Here is a 19,522-nt window from a genome sequence, read left to right as displayed (position 1 = left end):
TCCTAGGTTCTTGAGGAATTTATAGATGACAACTTCTGTTCCAAATTTTAGTACTTTATCTTCGTCGAATATCATCTTCCTGGATCTAAAAATATAATGGAATTACTATCCGCCAGATGACTATGAAACCTGACCTCACAGGGTCTTTAGCTCATCATTCATATAGAAGCTTATTTCTCCGGTACTAATACGGTTTGGTATGGTTTAGCAACACTACTGGTACGGTACAGTAGTAATACAGGTTCACCGGTGATACAGAAAAAATAATACAGGTTTGGCGTCTATACCGTGCCATTGAAGTACCATTATTGTAACACTGGTGCACCATTGGTACAACACAATGCATACTATGCAGTGCAATTGCTCCTGTATAACATATCACCGGTGCACCTGTACAGTACCTTACTAATTCACTTCGCTGACCGTACAGATCAGCTGTGATCCATAGCCTAAATCAGATGACGTCTAGAGCTGACTCTATCAATGGCTTCTGTCTGCCAATTTTTAATAACAGTGGTACAAAAACCTTAAATTTCCCTTTGCCATACCAGTACCAGCGGCGTACTTATACCGCACCACACTGTGCCGTACCGTACCATAGCACTACAGGAGATATCGACCTCAATTATTAGCCTTATTTACAAAACTTACAATATTGTTTCCAATCCATCAATTGCTGGTCCAAGTATGTTTCCATATATAGTCGCATATACCTTTTTAGATGGATCTTCATTCACGAGGTCCATTTCAAATCTCGGATATTGTCCATTTATGTCTATCAATTGATTAGACATCGTTTTCTTCACTAACTTTTTGACACTTCTTTGAACATCAATTACCACAGTTGTATTAGCTTTGGCATTTCTTTCATTAATTATTGCTGTTATTCTTATTGGTTGTGTATTATGTGAAGTAACTTGGAATGGTGCGTGCATGACATCAATTTCAGGTGTAAAATCAAGTTGAAATTCTAAATTCGTTAATTCTTTTTGCTGTCGGCAATTTTGGCTTCCAACTGGAACCTCTTTGATGAAATGTCCATTCTCAATAGTCACTAATACTTTTACATTGAGTTCGGTCTTCAGTTCATTTCTGGCAACGATGTAATAGTCACGTACTTCATCCTGAATAATTGACATTGGTCCTGTGATTTCAAGCCGCAATTTTTCTATTTTTTCTATTTCTTTAACAGCAATTTCAGGCTGTGTTTTGGCAACGGTAAATCCTTTTTCTGGATGTACTGAAATTCCATAAATTTTCCATGTTGTGGTTGTGTCTGGAAATTTAATTGGAATTGTTTCGGGATCACTTGATGAGGCTGTATAGACGATTTCAGGTAAAGCTGTTGGGAAATATTTATGTGACGTTCTGTCGATTTCCGAGCGTGGCTGTGAATCATCATTATCATTGTCATCATCCTTAGGTGTATTACAGTCATATCCATATTTAGCTGGATTTAGGATGAATGCATTTAACTTCTCAAAATGATAATTTGAAGTTGGTTTAAATTTCTTGTTCAGGTGATACACAAGCTCATTGTAAATGGCAGGTCTAGTGATTTCATTTTCATGATCAAATAGAGCTGAATTGACATCAGTTGCTATAAGAAATACTTGAGAATCTTCCTCAGTTTTGACAGTTATATCAACAAATTTCTGTGGTTCTGCTTGTTCTGGTGCTGATATTTCAAGCTAAAATGAAACCAGATTAGGAATAAAAATCAAAATTTAACTATTAATACACAAACTCACCGAATTTTCAATTGTAAATCCAATGCTCAATGAGAATTCATCATAAACCAAAGCACCATCTGATGCTCTTGCATAATATACAAGTCCACGTGCTTCAGGTCTCATTTCGTCAGTCAATTTCACTGGAAAATCAAATACTTCTTTCCCTTCTGCTTCATCAAACTGTTGACTGTGGATTGTACCATTGATACCAAATATTAAAAGACGTAAAACCTCCATTTTCTCTGATGACTGGACTTTAATTTGAACTGTTGATCCAACTGTTGAGCTAAAAGAATTATTAAAAATACATGAACTGTAACGCAGAGCAGAAAACTGCAGTCCTGCCCATCTAAAATGCAGAACTGCGGTGCTCTGCCGAACTTCTGTGTATCCCCTAATGAACTCTACTGAATATATTACCAGTAAAGGTTGTTTACACTTCGACAAAGGCTTACAAATGAGCTACTTACCTTTTGTTAAGCATTATAATCTGCATGTACTCAGCAACACCAGGAAATCTATCAATTTCTTCAGAATGTTTTGTGTCTGCGGATTCGAATAAAGCTATAATTTTTCTAGTATCAGCTTTTGGTTCCAGTTGAAGTATAGCTTCGCCATTCTTAAGGTTTGTATGAACTTCCTTCATAACATAATTTGGTCGTTTGCGTGTCTGTCGATTTATCACACCGGATACATACATGATGGTCGTTTTGAGTTGATTTAATGAATTGTCAGGCTTACCATCGAGAACCTTAACACGAACCTTTATTGGAAATTTGTAGCCAGGCTTAAAATATTTTTTTCTGATCACTTGAATCGTGTTCCTGCCTTTGTGCCTCATTTTGATGTTTTTAATGACAGATGTTGGATTGTCGCCGGTTATTCGAACATTAAATGATAGATCCATGTCAACTGTTGGACTTCTGATGTTCAGATCATCCTGGAAATCTAGAAAAACTACTGTCTTGATGCCTGTCAATGGAACGTTCTTGACAATTTTATCAATTTCTTTAAGATCTGAATTGATGAATTTAGCTGAGACACAAATGACTGCTGAACGGCCATATGGATCCTTAGTGTGGATGGTAAGGTACAATTTACGGTCAACAAATGCAACACTTGACGGACCATCCACAAAAACTTCTGTTTCATTATTGTGAGCTTGAACTTCAAATGTTTTGATGACTTTTCTATCAGCAGCTGTCACTTCTAATGTCCAAATTCCAAGCTTAGCGCCTCGATTATTCATAAGTTCATAAATTTTTATTTCCTCTTCATAGACACCAAATCGGTTAGTCGGTATCACTGTATTATATCTTACAACTTCTACATTATCCGAATCTCGAAATGTCACGTTTATTGGACCAAAATTAGCAACTGGATGTAGATTTCTGGTCAATATATATACTCGAAAGATGAAAGCATCGCTTGATCTATAAATTGGCTTATTAAACTGAACGAAAACGATTGGGCTTGATTCTACATTATGAATGTCAACTGACTGCGCCTTACAAGTATTTTGAGATTTTACCGTCATTTTTAGATTGAAATTTGTGACATTTTTTGGGACCTGTCATTATAAAAGTCACTTAATCAATTAAAAATACGAATATATTGAAACCTTATTCACAAGTTCCTAGATTTTAATCTGCGAAATTATAAGTCCAGATGTCACTTATCCTTATGGACTACACGAGCAGATTACAATGCCACAAACAATTACTCCTGGCATTATGTTCTGGACTTATATTTTAAAGTGATGTTTGCGCTTATCATTTCTGGGTTTAAGACCTAGCATCATTCACAATACTTACATTATTTACAGTATTTTTTAATAAATCTTGAATTTCAACGGTCACATCATTTCCTGAAGTATCTATGAATTTATTTATTGTTAGGAAAATTTTATTTCCAGATCGTGCTGTTATCCGTTTAGGTCCGATTAAATATACTTGAGATTGCGTTATATATAAGAATCTAAAAATGAAATTTTTTTAATTAATTAAATTTTAATTTATATGCAATTTTATACATCTACATATCTTGTTTAATACAATAGTTCTTGTCACAGCTCAAAGTTGGTCCGAATTTTATATAAAATTGAATCAACTTTGAGCTCTGTTTCTTACCTTTCATTGATCCTATTTGTAATCCAATAATAAAATTTTTGGACATTTGTGAACACTGCATAGTTGTTAGCATCACATTTTAAATTAAATGAAAGTGATGCTGACACAATTCCTCGAAGATAATTTACACCTTCATGTTCTACGAATAATCCACTTCCACTGTCACCTAAACAAACACTAGATCCATTACGATTACCAGCACAAAATGTTCGAAGGCTAGACAGTTTCACAAGTACAGGATTTGTTAAAAAACATTTTTCATTGCTGAGCTGAATTGGCATTTTAACATATTTTAGACCATTCTCAAACTGTTGATTCTGATTCAGTCCATATCCGACTGCATATCCATCTAATATTTCAGCAATATTTGATTCAGGAGGGATTAAGCATATAGGCTGGATATATGAACTGAATCGGAAATGCTTCTTTAACGTCAGCATTGCAATGTCGGCATCATGTGACTCTGATGTTACATTCCAGTCTTCATGAACATTTATACTTGAAATTTCAGAATACACTCGTCCAGGTTCATCTACATTAAAATTATGTGCACCCAAAACAACTGTAATATCATTTGTTGTAAACTTGTGCTGATCTTTCTTGCCGTGTATGCAGTGAGCAGCTACAGTGGGAAATAGCAAAACATTGAAAAATCTACGTCTTATTGATCGAGAAAATTAATCGCATTTTTGACCCAGCTATCAGTTTTTGATTACCATTTACATAATATATAAACAGTTTAATAATATTATTTAAGAACTAGATCAAGTCAATCTACTCTTACAACAATTTAATGGATTTATAATTTCAAAAATTCAAACTTTGATCAGAAGACATTGCAATACATTGAAAAAAAAATTAAACCGTTGTAAAAACATTGTTAGAATTTCGAAAACTATCAATAAACATTGTAAAAACAATAAATATTGTTGCAATATGTTGTAAAATATGAAAAACATTAATATAAACTGTGAAAACATTGAAAACTTTCTATAAACATTGTAAAAACAATAAATATTGTTGCAATATGTTGTAAAATATGAAAAACATTAATAAAAACTGTGAAAACATTGAAAACTTTCTAGAAAGATTGTAAAAACATTAAAAATCATTGTAAAATATTGTAATACATTGAAAAAGATTAAGAAAACATTATGAAAACATTTTGAAAACATTGAAAACTATCAATAAACATTGTAAGAATATTAAATATCGTTTTAAAATATTGTAATACATTGAAAAAGATTAAGAAAACATTGTGAAAACATTGAAAACTATCAATAAACATTGCAAAAAACATTAAATATCGTTGTAAAATAATGAAAAACATTAGAAACATTGTGAAAACATTGAAAATAATTATCAAAATGAAAAATTGTGTATTTCCGCATTAACTGAGCAATTAATCTAATTCAAAAAATACAGAGCTCTCAACGAGTTGAGTCTCACCTGTCAGCACCAGATCAGTTGTCAAAAGTATTCCTCCACAAAATTTTTTTCCGCCTTTATTCATCAGCACAGCCGTCCTGAAGAGAGAATTTCTTTAATCTTTTTGAGAGAATTTTTGAGATTAAAATTTAAATTTCTCACCATGGGAAAAGTCCACGTTTGGCATAATCTCCTTCAGTTCCTCGTTCAATTTGAATTGTACCGCATGTTTCCTGTAGTTATTTTGTCACAATTTTATTATTGATTCTAAATGACACAAATCGATTAACAGATCCAAATACAGCTGACATGGCTGTAACATTATGTCCAGCATGATAACAAGTCACGCAAATATTGAGTCGATTAATCGAATTGACAATCACATGCTACATACTGAAGTATATTGAGCTCCCAATAACACAAAATATCCATAAAATATTAAAATTTTAAAAAATTTCATTCCTGCCAAATTAATCGTCTAATCACAAAGATTTCACATTTATGACTGATTATTGTCCATAAGAGAGTGAGAGAGAGAGAAGATTTGAGAATTAATGATGAGTGAACATTAAGCCTTTATGAGCTAAATACACTGAGATTAATAATCTGCTATTTCAAATCCTTTAGATCTTCAATTTATAGTGGGATCTGAAGCACTTCCAAGCTCAGCACATATCAAGGACACGAGTACGTCATAAGACCTGATGTACCCTACAATATACCCAGTTGCAATTCGTGTGTGCAAGATTACGTCATCCAGATACTGGTATATCCTCGTATATCTAGCTGTAGATGCACATTATGTGCCATAGACCTCATAACAGCACTCAACCCACGAACCGAACTTGATAACCAGAACAGTAAAATGGAACAAAAAGCTTCAAAAATCAGAAATGTCCTAGAATTGAGTCCACGACCTTTAACATGTAAGACCAATTCACTCCTTTATGAAATGCATATTCATATTAGCTGTAGTCTCTCTTGTCAGTCAATCTTGTCACTCATTGAGCTACTGACTCTTAAAATGAGAGACTTATATAGACTAAATCTCACGTTTATATTCATCATGAACTGAATATTCATCAGTTTCAATTAATCAAATGACATTAAAAGTCCATTTGTTATTTTTGTTGATTTTATTCAACATTTATGGCTATAAAGTTCATACATTTGCAGTAAGTTGATTATGGGGTCGTTTACTTATTACGTAATGCTTTAAAGCTTGGTTAGAGGTGACTCCCTTTGGGCAACCAGTGTCATAAACCATATGCCGTGTGCGGATTCAATTTTGACTTACCATCATCATGTGCCGCGGAGCACAGATTGCTCACCACTGACTTAAATAATAGTAAAGAAGACGAGGGTCAAGAAGTCAATTTTATGCGTTACGTCACAAGTGAACAGACCCCATCAAAATATCATAATATCAATATAATGTCACTTACTATTCTATAATTAGGAATCATGTGGTAAAATCATAATTGGACGTGGAAATATTATTGGTGGAAATTACGCAATTCGTGGGACTTTTCCATGGTGAGAGAATTTTATTAGACTTTTGGTGAGAATTGAGAGATTATTTTTGATACTCAACAGGGTTGCAGTATTAAAACACGCAAATGGAGTGGCATTTTGTGGTGGAACACTGTTGACAAATAATAAAGTTCTTACTGGTAAAAATGCAAGAAGATCAAATTTAGAGTTGACTCGGCCATTAGTAGGTTGGGTTAGGATTTTGGGGAATTGAGAGGCTGAGGGAGTTGGGTTAGGGTTTTGGGGAATCGCGGTGCTGAGGGAGTTGGGTTAGGGTTTTGGGGAATTGAGAGGCTGAGGGAGTTGGGTTAGGGTTTTGGGGAATCGCGGTGCTGAGGGAGTTGGGTTAGGGTTTTGGGGAATTGCAATGCTGAGGGAGTTGGGTTAGGGTTTTGGGGAATTGTGATGCTGAGGGAGTTGGGTTAGGGTTTTGGGGAATTGTGATGCTGAGGGAGTTGGGTTAGGGTTTTGGGGATTGAGAGGCTGAGGGAGTTGGGTTAGGATTTTGGGGAATTGAGAGGCTGAGGGAGTTGGGTTAGGATTTTGGGGAATTGAGATGCTGAGGGAGTTGGGTTAGGGTTTTGGGGAATTGTGATGCTGAGGGAGTTGGGTTAGGGTTTTGGGGAATTGTGATGCTGAGGGAGTTGGGTTAGGGTTTTGGGGAATTGTGATGCTGAGGGAGTTGGGTTAGGGTTTTGGGGAATTGCGATGCTGAGGGAGTTGGGTTGAGGTTTTGGGGAATTAAGATGCTGAGGGAGTTGGGTTAGGGTTTTGGGGAAATGAGATGCTGAGGGAGTTGGGTTAGGGTTTTGGGGAAATAAGATTCTGAGGGACTATTTACTAAAAACCATCAAATGACCCAAAATTAATTAAAATTTCATATTTTTCACCATCTTCAGCTGCTCACTGCATTCATGGAAAACGTAATGCATATAAATTTGACGCTCATAACATAACAGTCATGTTGGGTGCCCATAACATTGGTCTTGCAAATGAAATCGGACGAGTTACTGTTGGAGTTAATGACATTCAAATTCATAGAGATTGGGATGCTATAAATGAATCATTTGATGCTGATATTGCAATATTAACATTAAATCAGGATGTGACATTTAGTCAATATATACAACCGATTTGTCTAATTAATCCTGACTCGAGAGCTGCATTGGTGTCTTCGGGATATTCAGTTGGATATGGAAAAAGTGAAGATGAATCCAAAATTCATGAAGATATCCTTAAAATGATCCAAACTCCTATACAAAGCAGTAACGAGGAATGCTTTTATACAAATGAATTTCTGTACAAAATATCAAGTTTAAGGACATTCTGTGGTGGTACCAGAGGTGGTACAGGTGTTTGTATGGGTGATAGTGGTAATGGACTATTTGTTGAACATAATGGAGTTCATTATATCCGAGGAATTGTATCAGCATCGCTTTATACTCATCTAAATTGTGATGTCAACAACTATTCAATATTTACAAATGTTATTAAATTTGTAAAATGGATTAAGGAAAAGGTTTACTCTGGAGTTAATGAGGATATTTACAGGTTAGTATAGATTCTATCGAGTAGTACAATGTAGAGGTTAGGTGTAGGTTAGGTGTAGGTTAGGTGTAGGTTAGGTGTAGGTTAGGTGTAGGTTAGGTGTAGGTTAGGTGTAGGTTAGGTGTAGGTTAGGTGTAGGTTAGGTGTAGGTTAGGTGTAGGTTAGGTGTAGGTTAGGTGTAGGTTAGGTGTAGGTTAGGTGTAGTTTAGGTGTAGGTTAGGTGTAGGTTAGGTGTAGGTTAGGTGTAGGTTAGGTGTAGGTTAGGTGTAGGTTAGGTGTAGGTTAGGTGTAGGTTAGGTGTAGGTTAGGTGTAGGTTAGGTGTAGGTTAGGTGTAGGTTAGGTGTAGGTTAGTAATAATTTAATTATTAAATTATTTTCCACACAGATATTTGACAATATGGACGCCCATGAGACTCTACGGTAGTAAATACACCAATGTCATCATTTTGCCAACGAATTTAGACAGAAGAACTGAAATATCTGTTATGTTATTGGGGAAAACTAGCACAGTGTTATTGAATTCTAAAAAATTAATGAAACTTCAAATGCAGATTGAAAATCCACTTACAACACGCAAATTTTTAGATTCAGTCTATACACTCTATAGAAATGAGACTAACTCGACCGGAACACATCATATGTGTATGTCAATAAGCTTACCTATTGATTCAGAACCGACTTTATTCTACATATACATTCAGACAGATAAGCCGATTTATAATCCTGGCGATACGGTGAATATTCGATTTGTCGTAATTGACAGATATTTAAAGCCTTATCATATGAATACTATTAACGTAACAATCGTCGACTCAAAAAATCATGTTTTGGTAGAATTTCATGATATTGAAAGTGATTGGAATTTTGGTGAATTTGATGTGAATTTCGAGTTAAGCACAACAGCATCAATTGGAAATTATGAAATACATATCATTGTGGATCGTTCCGAAAGTCGCAAAAAAACTAAAACTTTTTTAGTTAAATCCTACAATTTACCACAATTTGACGTTTATATTAAGGTCAAGGAAGTTCATCTGCTTCAAAACTCATTGGTTGAATTCTCATTTTATGCTGCATATCCACATGGTGACTTGGTATTTGGAATAGCTAAATTAATGATTAAATGTCTCAACACCAAAAAAACAATGTCACAAAATTTTCAAAATTTAAAAGGCATAAAGACTGTAAAGCTTGACATCAGCAAAATCGTAACGTCCAATTCATCATCAAATCAAGAATATGAAGCTACAATTCTGTATCAAGATATCAAAAGTCTAAAAATTGCATCAAAATCAACTCAATTTACAATTCATGCTGATAATAATCCAAAAATTGTCGCAGATCATCCTGAACAATTTACACCTGGATATCCATTTGGATTAAAGATTCATGCTTATGACTGGAAAAATAATTTAATTAAAAAGTCAAATGAGCTTGTCAGAATTGTTTTGTTGTGTCAACTTGAAAATAATGTCAAAAAAGTAATCACTGCTAATGCTGAGATCAAAAATGGTGTTGCTCAATACAATTTTATCGTTCATAACAATGCTGTTGAATTGACACTTATTATTGAGTATGGAGAGGCTTATTATGAGAAGACAGTTAAAATTGGAAGGATTGGTGTTCAAGTTAGTTCGTTAATTGTTGATCATTCACCAAAAAGGTTGGTATGGACAAGATAGCAGAGTTGATGGGAGGTCTCTCTATCCGCAGGGAGGTCTTCCTATACGGAGGAAGTCGGTGTAAATAGCGAGAAACTTCAAACTATCTCCTTTCTCCTGTTTAACCTCCAACAGCACTTTTTACCTTTAAATTTTTCTTTATTTTAGCCCAAAACTTGGCGAAAATGTGACCATTTATGTGAAAGCTGATACAGAACTTGATCAAATTATTGGAACTGCAATGACAAGAGACGGAAATTATGGAACTTATCTACATCATTGTAAATATCATGTTGGATGTAAATTTGACATAACAATAGACGATCCTCTGTTGTTACATTCAACAATTGTAGTTTATTTTGTCCAAAATAGACTGAATATTTATCGTGGGGAAACAATCATAGATGCTGATGAAGTTAGTAGAAATTCAGTAAGTTTATATAATATGCGTATGATTGCGCATCAGTTTGTGCAGAAATGTGAATCTATTTGCGCAGGACTGCTCATCAAGCAATGTTCTATGCATTCATTTGTAAAGGACTGCACAAATTATCCTACACAGGACTGAGCATATGAATGCGCAAGATCGCGCATATGGGTGCGCAAGCTTGCGCACATGGGTGCGCAAAACTTCTCAAATAATTTTAAATCTTACATTTTTGACTTAAGTTAAAACCTTTCTTTTTTTAGATTGATATTCAAATATCAGTTCAAGCAGATGAATTAATCAGCATGAGTATCACAACAAAACCAGATTCTATGGTTTATTTATCAGCATATGACAAACGTCTAACATACTTAGCTGATGGAAACTATATAAAAGTAGATGATGTAATAAAAGATTTAAAAAATTATCATACAGGCAATCATGTAGCATCATTTCACTTAATAGATTCAAATTTGCGTAAATGTACACAGAAAGAACTTAATAATTTAGAGTATGGAAGGCAAAGAACTGTTCAGAACAGGAAACGGGACACATCAATCATTCAAAATAACGATTTATGGCCAATTGCTGAACTTAATCAACGAAATCAGAACAATGACCATAAGAGACCCAAGAGGAATCAGCAGTCATTTAAAGACCTTAGCACATATCAACAATCATATATTTTGAATGGCTTTAGTGTTAAAGACGGTAATATTACAAAATTGTTTAAATTCCCGAATACAACAGCAACATGGATCGTCCAATCCATTTCAATTCATGAGAATTATGGACTTGCGATTGGACAACCAAAAGAGTTTGTAGTTGGTAATTGAATCAAGTTTTTTTTTTTCAAGACTTTTCCTATAAAAATGTAAATCAGAGCTTAAAGTCGACTCAGATTTCGTATTGAAACTTGAACTTGAGTCGACTTTGAGCTCTGATGTAAATTTAAAAAAACTGTAAATTTGTGTTAATTATCAGAGATCGAGCAATAAAATCGATAAATCATTGATTTATTGACAATTATTCGTTAAATCTTGTCTATAATCCTGGAAAGTTAAGTAAAATATGACACATATTATTTTATGTAAAAAAACAGTCAAATTAATATTTATTATTATTGAAAATATGCTTTAAAAATTTACAAAATTGTACAATTAATCCAGTGGTGGACAACCTTTATGTTTTTGTAGAACACCTTAGTGATAAGCCTTGACCAATATCATACACGGCATACAATTTATGGCATTTTCTAGTGATTTCTGTGTGCCTCGACACAAAGGTTGCCCATCACTGAATTAATCAAATTAAACACACAGCAAATCATATTGAAAGACATCCTTCACATCTGAGGAATAAAAATGAAGAAATTACTCTTAAAAGTTCATTGGAATCAAATTTATAAGACTTACTGGGACGATAATAGTCATAAATTGTTATCCATAATGGTTTGTGGAACTTGGTGCTATTAGGTTTTTCTGATAATCTTATTGACAGCGAATATTCAACAAAATACTCGAATTTCTTGAGGTACAAAACAACCTTTTGATCTTCTTGAACGACGTCCTGAAATATTTATGATATTTTGATTAATTATTGTCTTACTAGAATAATACCACATATAGCATGGGGGCCGTTCACTTATTACGTTCGCTTTTTAGGGGGGGAGGGGGTCTAGAAATTCGTTTTTTTGCGTAACGTAATAAGTGAACGGCCCCATGGGGTATTTGTGCTTTTCGTATTTTACTCACCAAAACATCAATATTTCCATAATTGGAAAAGTATTGATATCCTTCGGGTATGTCAACTTCTACAACTACCAAATTGCTAAATTGGCTTGCTTTATAGCTAATCTTTAAAATAATTTCCAACAATTGAAGAATTTTATGAACTTTTACACGTCTTAAGGTAAATGCTGTACTTGTTGGCATTATCTCGTCAGTTCCTTCATAAAACACATTAACATAGCCTAATGTCATGTGAGCAAATGCAAGTTTTTGATTATATTCATCAACATTAATTGTTTTTGATTCAAACGGATAGACTTCATCATATTTTTGGTTCAATTCGAAAATTAATCTTTGTGATGTCATTTTCCTATATTCTGAAAATTTCGATAGAGCTTTAAGTGACAAATATGTATCATATGGTGAATAAAATGCGCCGTCTGGACTTCTGTGTTCAAGTAGAGTCATGACCTGGTTTCTTGGATCTAGATTTAGGATTATTTTTGTAAGAATTAAGTAGGAAATTGTCTCGACATTAATGGAAAAATCACGTTGATTGTATCCTGTTTTTAAGTTGGCGGGATTTACGTTATTTAGGAATGTTTCTGCTCTGTCGTATAGTCCATTTGATGCAAGAGTATAAGCAAGTATTGCATTATAATGGTCTTCACCTCGAATTGCGGACAATTTACTCAAAGTTGGCTCAATCCAATCCTTAGTTTGCGGATTTTTACTTTTTAATCCTCGATTTATGTCTCGTCGATTGTCAAGGTCAATATCGTAAGGAAATTTGTTATAATTTTTGGATAATTGGTCAATAATAAATGCCAATGAATCCACAATTAGACTAAAATTGACCTCAATGATTGTGGATGCATCGTTCATAATATCTGCAATTAAAGCGACTAACCAAATATTAATGGATTTGGATTGAATTAGGCTGTCGAGAATTAATTTGGATTCATTGTAATAGTTGCGAACATTAGTGAAAACTGTTCTAGCTTTTGGACTTGCAGCTAGTCCTAGGTTCTTGAGGAATTTATAAATGACAACTTCTGTTCCAAATTTTAGTACTTTATCTTCGTCGAATATCATCTTCCTGGATCTAAAAATATAATGGTAAACTTGGAATTACTGTCTATCGGATGAATATGAAAGCTGGTGCCAATTCCTGTAATGGTAAGGTACGTCAAGGTAAAGAAGTATGCCTGTAGCTTACCAATACCGAAGAAATCAGCTTCTGACCCGAGATGGTCTTTAACTCATACTTCATACATGTATCAGATTATTTAAAGAACTTACAATATTTTCTCCAATCCATCAACAGCTGGTCCAAGTATGTTTCCATATATAGTCGCATATACCTTTTTAGATGGATCTGAATTCACGAGGTCCATTTCAAATCTCGGATATTGTCCAGTTATGTCTACCAATGTATTTGACATCGTTTTCTTTACTGAATTTTTGGCATTCTTGAGTACTTCAATAATTGCATTAGCTTTGGCATTTCTTTCTTTAATTATTGCTGATATTCTTATTGGTTGTGCATTATGTGAAGTAACTTGGATTGGTGCGTGCATGACATCAATTTCAGGTGTAAAATCAAGTTGAAATGCTAAATCTGTTGATTTTTTATGCTGTCGGCAATTTCCAATTGGAACCTCTTCAATAAAATGTCCATTTTCAATAGTCACTAAAACTCTTAAATTACGATACGTCTTTAGTTCATTTGTGGCAACGATGTAATAGTCACGTACTTCATCCTGAATAATTGACATGGGTCCTGTGATTTCAAGCCGCAATTCTTCTATTTTTCTTGTGGCTTTAACAGCAATTTCAGGCTGTGTTTTGGCAACGGTAAATCCTTTTTCTGGATGTACTGAAATTCCATAAATTTTCCATGTTGTTGTTGTGTCTGGAAATGACATTTGAACAGTTTGTGGATTACTTGATGAAGCTGTATAGATGATCTCACTTAAAGCTGTTGGGAAATATTTATGTGACGTCATGTCAATTTCTGAGCGTGGCTGTAAATCATCATTATCATTGTCATCATCCTTAGGTGTATTACAGTCATATCCATATTTAGCTGGATCGAGGATGAATACATTTATCTTCTCAAAATGATAATTTGAAGTTGGCTTAAATTTCTTGTTCAGGTGATACACAAGCTCATTGTAAATGGCAGGTCTGGTGATTTCATTTTCATGATTAAACAAAGCTGCATTGACATCAGTCACTATAAGAAATACTTGAGAATCTTCCTCAGTTTTGACAGTTATATCAACAAATTTCTGTGGTTCTGCTTGTTCTGGTGCTGAGATTTCAAGCTAAAATGAAACCAGATTAGGAATAAAAATCAAAATTTAACTATTAATACACAAACTCACCGAATTTTCAATTGTAAATCCAATGCTCAATGAGAATTCATCATAAACCAAAGCACCGTCAGATGCTCTAGCATAGTATACAAGTCCACGTGCTTCAGGTCTCATTTCGTCAGTCAATACCAATGGAAAATCAAAAAGATCTTTTCCTGCTGCGTCATCAAACTGTTGACTGTGGATTATACCTTTAGTACCAAAAATCAAAAGACGTAGAACTTCCATTTCCTCAGATGACTGGACCTTAATTTGGACTGTTGATCCAATTGTCGAGCTGAAAAGGTATTTAAATGTTTTTAATTAAAAGTGTATGGAGTAGGGGTGTCGATTACAAATCCCAAGTATTTGGGATTTGGGGTATTTTGCAAGGATTTGGGGTACCCCAAATACTTGGGTTTTGGACCCATGTACTTGTACAAATCTTCTCTCTTATATTATTATTATATTTTTTTATATTATTATTTTTTTAGTTCTTCATAATTTTATTATTCATTAATATTTTCATAAATATTTGGTAAGAAAAATCTAAAAACCTTTAGCTATTCAGATCTTTAAGATCCAGAGCTGCGCTAGGGCGATTCGCGGCTAATGATTGTTTAACGAGTGAGGGTGCGCCAGACCACTGCACTCAATAGACCTACAGTTTATAGTGGGATCAGAACCACTCCTTTGATGACGCTTTTATCAGCTTATTGTCTCTAGCCTACAAAGGAAGGTTGTGAGCCGCGTTTCCACTACATATGATTCGAAAAAGGACACGTGAAAAATTTCCCATGCCGAGTCTCGAACCCATGATCGCTGGATCGGTGTTGCAATAATTATGTACCGAAGTACTAAACCATTCCGCCACCGAGCCACTTCGACTCACAAGAAAAATCTAGGATTGGCCAAAAAAACTACAGATCAACATTTTTTTGCCGGCTCGTAGTTGAAAATGCATCCAAGTGAAATTTTATTATATATGAAAATTTGTTTTGGTTAATTATAAGTACATCAAGTGAAAATTACATTTACAAAACAATTTAATGTTGGAAAATACAGTCAAAAACTTACAATTTTCCATGAATTTTCACTTTTATATAAGAAATTTGAGGTGAAAAGCCATAACTTTCCAGGATTTTTCAAATTTTTAAGAAAATGTTGGCCAAAATTGCCATTTTTTGCAATTAAAAAAAATTAAGATGAAGGTTCACGTTTTCGAGAGTTTTATAACCTATTTGAGAAAATTCAAGTGAAAATTCGCAGTTTTAAGGATTTTAAACAAGATTTACAATAGTATTTAACAATATATGGTTAAAATTTGACTTGTTTTTGGATGCGTTGGCCTAAAATCAAGCAAAATGCGCCTATTTATACTGATATTTTGTTCTTATTTGGGATTTGGGATATGTACAAATCCTTAAAACCCAAATAATCGACACCCCTAGTATGGAGCATGGAAGAATGCATTAGAGGCATATACAAGGATTCGTTCAAAATATTAAGCCTATACATCAAAAAAACTTTAGCCTAGTGTACCAGAAACAGGCAAAAACAACCTAAATGACAAGTTCACGATTTAGTGCTACTACTCTAGTCATCAACAATTATGCTGACGAAACAACTTGACTTACGATTACATTGTGTTGTTCGTAGTCACAAACTTGTCAATTTATAGTTCGTCAGGCAGACCACAAAACTCATGGAAAGAAGCTGTCGACAGAGATTGTATCGAACTTGGAATCGGTACTTGGCAAGCGGTAGCTATCGACAAAGCGAGCTTCAGGCATCGACTAACGAAGGCTAAGTAAAATTAGTCATAGAAAAATATCATCCAAATCCTTACCTTTTATTAAGCATCGTAACCTGCATATACTCAGCAACGCCAGGAAATCTATCAATTTCTTCAGTATGTTCTGTGTCCGCAATTTCAAATGAAGCTATAATTTTTCTAGTATCAGCTTTTGGTTCCAGTTGAAGTATAGCTTCGCCATTCATAAGGTTTGTATGAAATTCCTTCACATCAGAAATTGGTCGTTTGCGTGTCTGTCGATTTACCACACCGGATACATACATGATGGTCGTTTTAAGCTGATTTAATGAATTGTCAGGCTTGCCATCGAGATCCTTAACACGAACTTTTATTGGAAATTTATAGCCAGGCTTGAAATAATTTTTTTTGATCACTTGAATCGTGTTCCTGCCTATGTGTCTCATTTTGATGTTTTTATTGACAGATGTTGGATTTTCGCCGGTTATTTCGACAGTAAATGATAGATCCATGTCAACTGTTGGACTTCTGATGTCCAAATCATCCTGAAAATCTAGAGGAACTACTGTCTTGAGGCCTGTCAATGGAACTTCTTTGACAAATTTATCAATTTCATTAACATTTGAATTGATGAATTTAGCTGCGACATAAATGACTGCTGTACGGTCGTATGGATCCTTAGTGTGGATGGTAAGGTACATCTTACGGTCAACGAATGCAACAATTGACGGACCATCCACAAAAACTTCTGTTTCATTATTGAGATGTTGAACTTCAAATGTTTTGATGACTTTTCTATCAGCTGCTGTCACTTCTAATGTCCAAATTCCAAGTTTTGCGCCTCGATTCAAAAGTTCCCAAATGTTTATCTTGTCTTCATAGACACCAAATTGGTCAGTCAATATCGCTGAATTAAATCTCAAAACTTCGACATTATCCGAATCTCGAAATTTCATATAAATTGGACCATAATCAGCAACCGGAAGTAAATTTCTCGTCAATATAAATATCCGAAAGATGAAAGCTTCATTAGAGCTATAAATTGGCTTATTAAACTGAACGAAAACTATTGGACTTGATTCTACATTAAGAATGTTAACTGACTGTGCCTTACAAGTATTTTGAGATTTTAGCGTCATTTTTAAATTGTAATTTGTGGCATTTTCTGGGACCTCAAATACATCAAACTTAAATTCAGTCAATAAATTATTCACATTAAATATATTATTATTTTGGTCTTTAAATTGAACGGTCACATCATTTCCTGGAATATTAATTATTGTTTGGAAAATTTTATTTCCTGACTTTGCTGTTATCCATCTTGATCCGATCAAATATACTTGAGACTGCGTTTGGAATCTAAAACTTAAATTTTTTAATTCAATTTTAAACAATTGTTCTTTTTATAGCTTACCTGTGATTGATTATATCTGTGATCCATTCATGAAATTTTATGACATTTGTGAACACTGCATAGTTGTAAGTATCGCAACCTTCAGGATCTGCGATTGACGCTGACACAATTCCTCGAAGATAATGAACTCCACGATATTTTACAAATAATCCATTTCCACTGTCACCTTCGCACACGCCAGATCCATTACGATCACCAGCACAAAAAGTTCGACGACTTGATAATGACACAAGTGCAGGATTTGTATAAAAACATTCTTCATTGCTCAATTCGATTGGCATTTTAACATATTTTAGAACATTTTCAAGGTTTTGATTTTGATTCTTTCCATATCCGACTGCATATCCATCCGATATTTCAGCAATATTTGATTCAGGAGGAATTAAGCATATAGGCTGAATATATGAACTGAATGTGACAGATTCCTTCAACGTCAGCATTGCAATGTCTGCATCATGTGACTCTGATGTTACATTCCAGTCTTCATGAACATTTATACTTGAAATTTCAGAATAAACTCGTCCAGGTTCGTCTACATTAAAGTTATGTGCACCCAAAACAACTGTAATATTATCAGTCGTATACTTGTACTGATCTTCCTTGCCGTGTATGCAATGAGCAGCTACAGTGAGAAATAGGAAACCATTATAATGTGTTAAGAACAAGATCCAGTAAGGCTCAAATACAACAAATGCATGAATTTCCTCATTTAACGGACTTTTGTAATTTAAACTTTTCAACGGTTACAACAAATTCAAACTTTGTTCAAAAAACATTGAAAAACATTGACAAACATTTGAAAAAACATATAAAACACTCCGAAAACGTTGAGAACTATTGAAAAAAATTGTTAAAACATTGATAAACATTGGCAATGTTCATCATTCACACCAAACGCAGATTTAAAAAACTGTACAGAAAAGTAAAAATAACAAAAAAAAACTCACTTTACGACTCGGGCTGAGCTTCGCACTTGAAAATTTGGTGTGATTATTAGAGACAAAAATCAGTGTTAATCTCACCTGTCAGCACCAAATTGTTTGTCAAAAGTGTTCCTCCACAAAATTTTTCTCCGTTGTTCATCAGCACAGCCGCCCTGTTAAGAGAGAATTTATTTCATTTTTGGGAGAATTTTTGAGAATTAAAATTTTGATTTCTCACCATGGAAAGAGTCCACGTTTGGCATAATTTCCTCTGATAATATTTCCACGTCCAATTGCAACTCTACCGCAGGTTCCCTAAACCCAAATTAAGTTAAAAATTTAAAAACTTACAGCAAAAAAATTAATTTTCATCACAATTTAATTATTGATTGTAAATTGTCAGGCACAAGCTACATACTTCACTATTTTGTGCTAATGTTGGCATTAAAAGCACAAATAATCCACAAAATATTAAAAATTTCATTTTACAGTTCATCCTTAAACAGGTTTAATCACAAACATTCCAATTTTATGACTGATTACTGACCGAGAGAGGAGATAAGCTTGTGAAAAATAATTAAAGTCAATTGAGTAAATCTCTCGATACTTTTCTATACATTCTCATCTGATGACTGTAAAATTTGGTCATCATTGATTGGTCTTTAAGTCACACATTTCATTGATCCACAAGTAGCCAATCGCTGATCACACTCGGAGATGTTCACATTTGAATAAAATTGAGAGAATTAATTTTGAATGTATTTGTGTGGATTTTCCCTCGATTTTTAATCTCACGCATACTCTTAATGCCACATAGCTGTTCTCATCAATCAACTAAAATCCATAAGTGGGGATGAACAA

General features: G+C 34.1%; 2 protein-coding genes across 2 annotated transcripts; one reads left to right on the top strand and one right to left on the bottom strand.

The window, feature by feature from the left end:
• Nucleotides 1-6,390: 6,390 nt before the first annotated feature.
• On the top strand, nucleotides 6,391-11,810 carry LOC139096942 (thioester-containing protein 1 allele R1-like). The gene is made up of 7 exons (XM_070648696.1): nucleotides 6,391-6,465; nucleotides 6,750-6,826; nucleotides 6,887-6,963; nucleotides 7,723-8,374; nucleotides 8,758-10,035; nucleotides 10,202-10,463; nucleotides 10,724-11,810. Exons 1-7 carry the CDS (start codon nucleotides 6,391-6,393, stop codon nucleotides 11,294-11,296), a joined length of 2,994 nt encoding a protein of 997 aa, XP_070504797.1. The 3' UTR covers nucleotides 11,297-11,810.
• On the bottom strand, nucleotides 11,620-19,301 carry LOC139096901 (thioester-containing protein 1 allele R1-like). Its single transcript, XM_070648657.1, has 10 exons — nucleotides 19,080-19,301; nucleotides 18,900-18,976; nucleotides 18,761-18,834; nucleotides 17,739-18,360; nucleotides 16,400-17,683; nucleotides 14,581-14,848; nucleotides 13,493-14,520; nucleotides 12,215-13,295; nucleotides 11,876-12,029; nucleotides 11,620-11,811 (listed from the first exon to the last, which is right to left on the bottom strand). Exons 1-10 carry the CDS (start codon nucleotides 19,155-19,157, stop codon nucleotides 11,771-11,773), a joined length of 4,707 nt encoding a protein of 1,568 aa, XP_070504758.1. The 5' UTR covers nucleotides 19,158-19,301; the 3' UTR covers nucleotides 11,620-11,770.
• Nucleotides 19,302-19,522: the final 221 nt, after the last annotated feature.

Source organism: Chironomus tepperi, unplaced genomic scaffold (genome assembly GCF_022539635.2).
Source record: "Chironomus tepperi strain 1889 unplaced genomic scaffold, CSIRO-AGI_Ctep_v1 contig_409, whole genome shotgun sequence".
NCBI lineage: Eukaryota > Metazoa > Arthropoda > Insecta > Diptera > Chironomidae > Chironomus > Chironomus tepperi.
The sequence above is the reverse complement of the archived record's forward strand: the minus strand, read 5'-3'. Positions and strand labels throughout refer to the sequence as shown.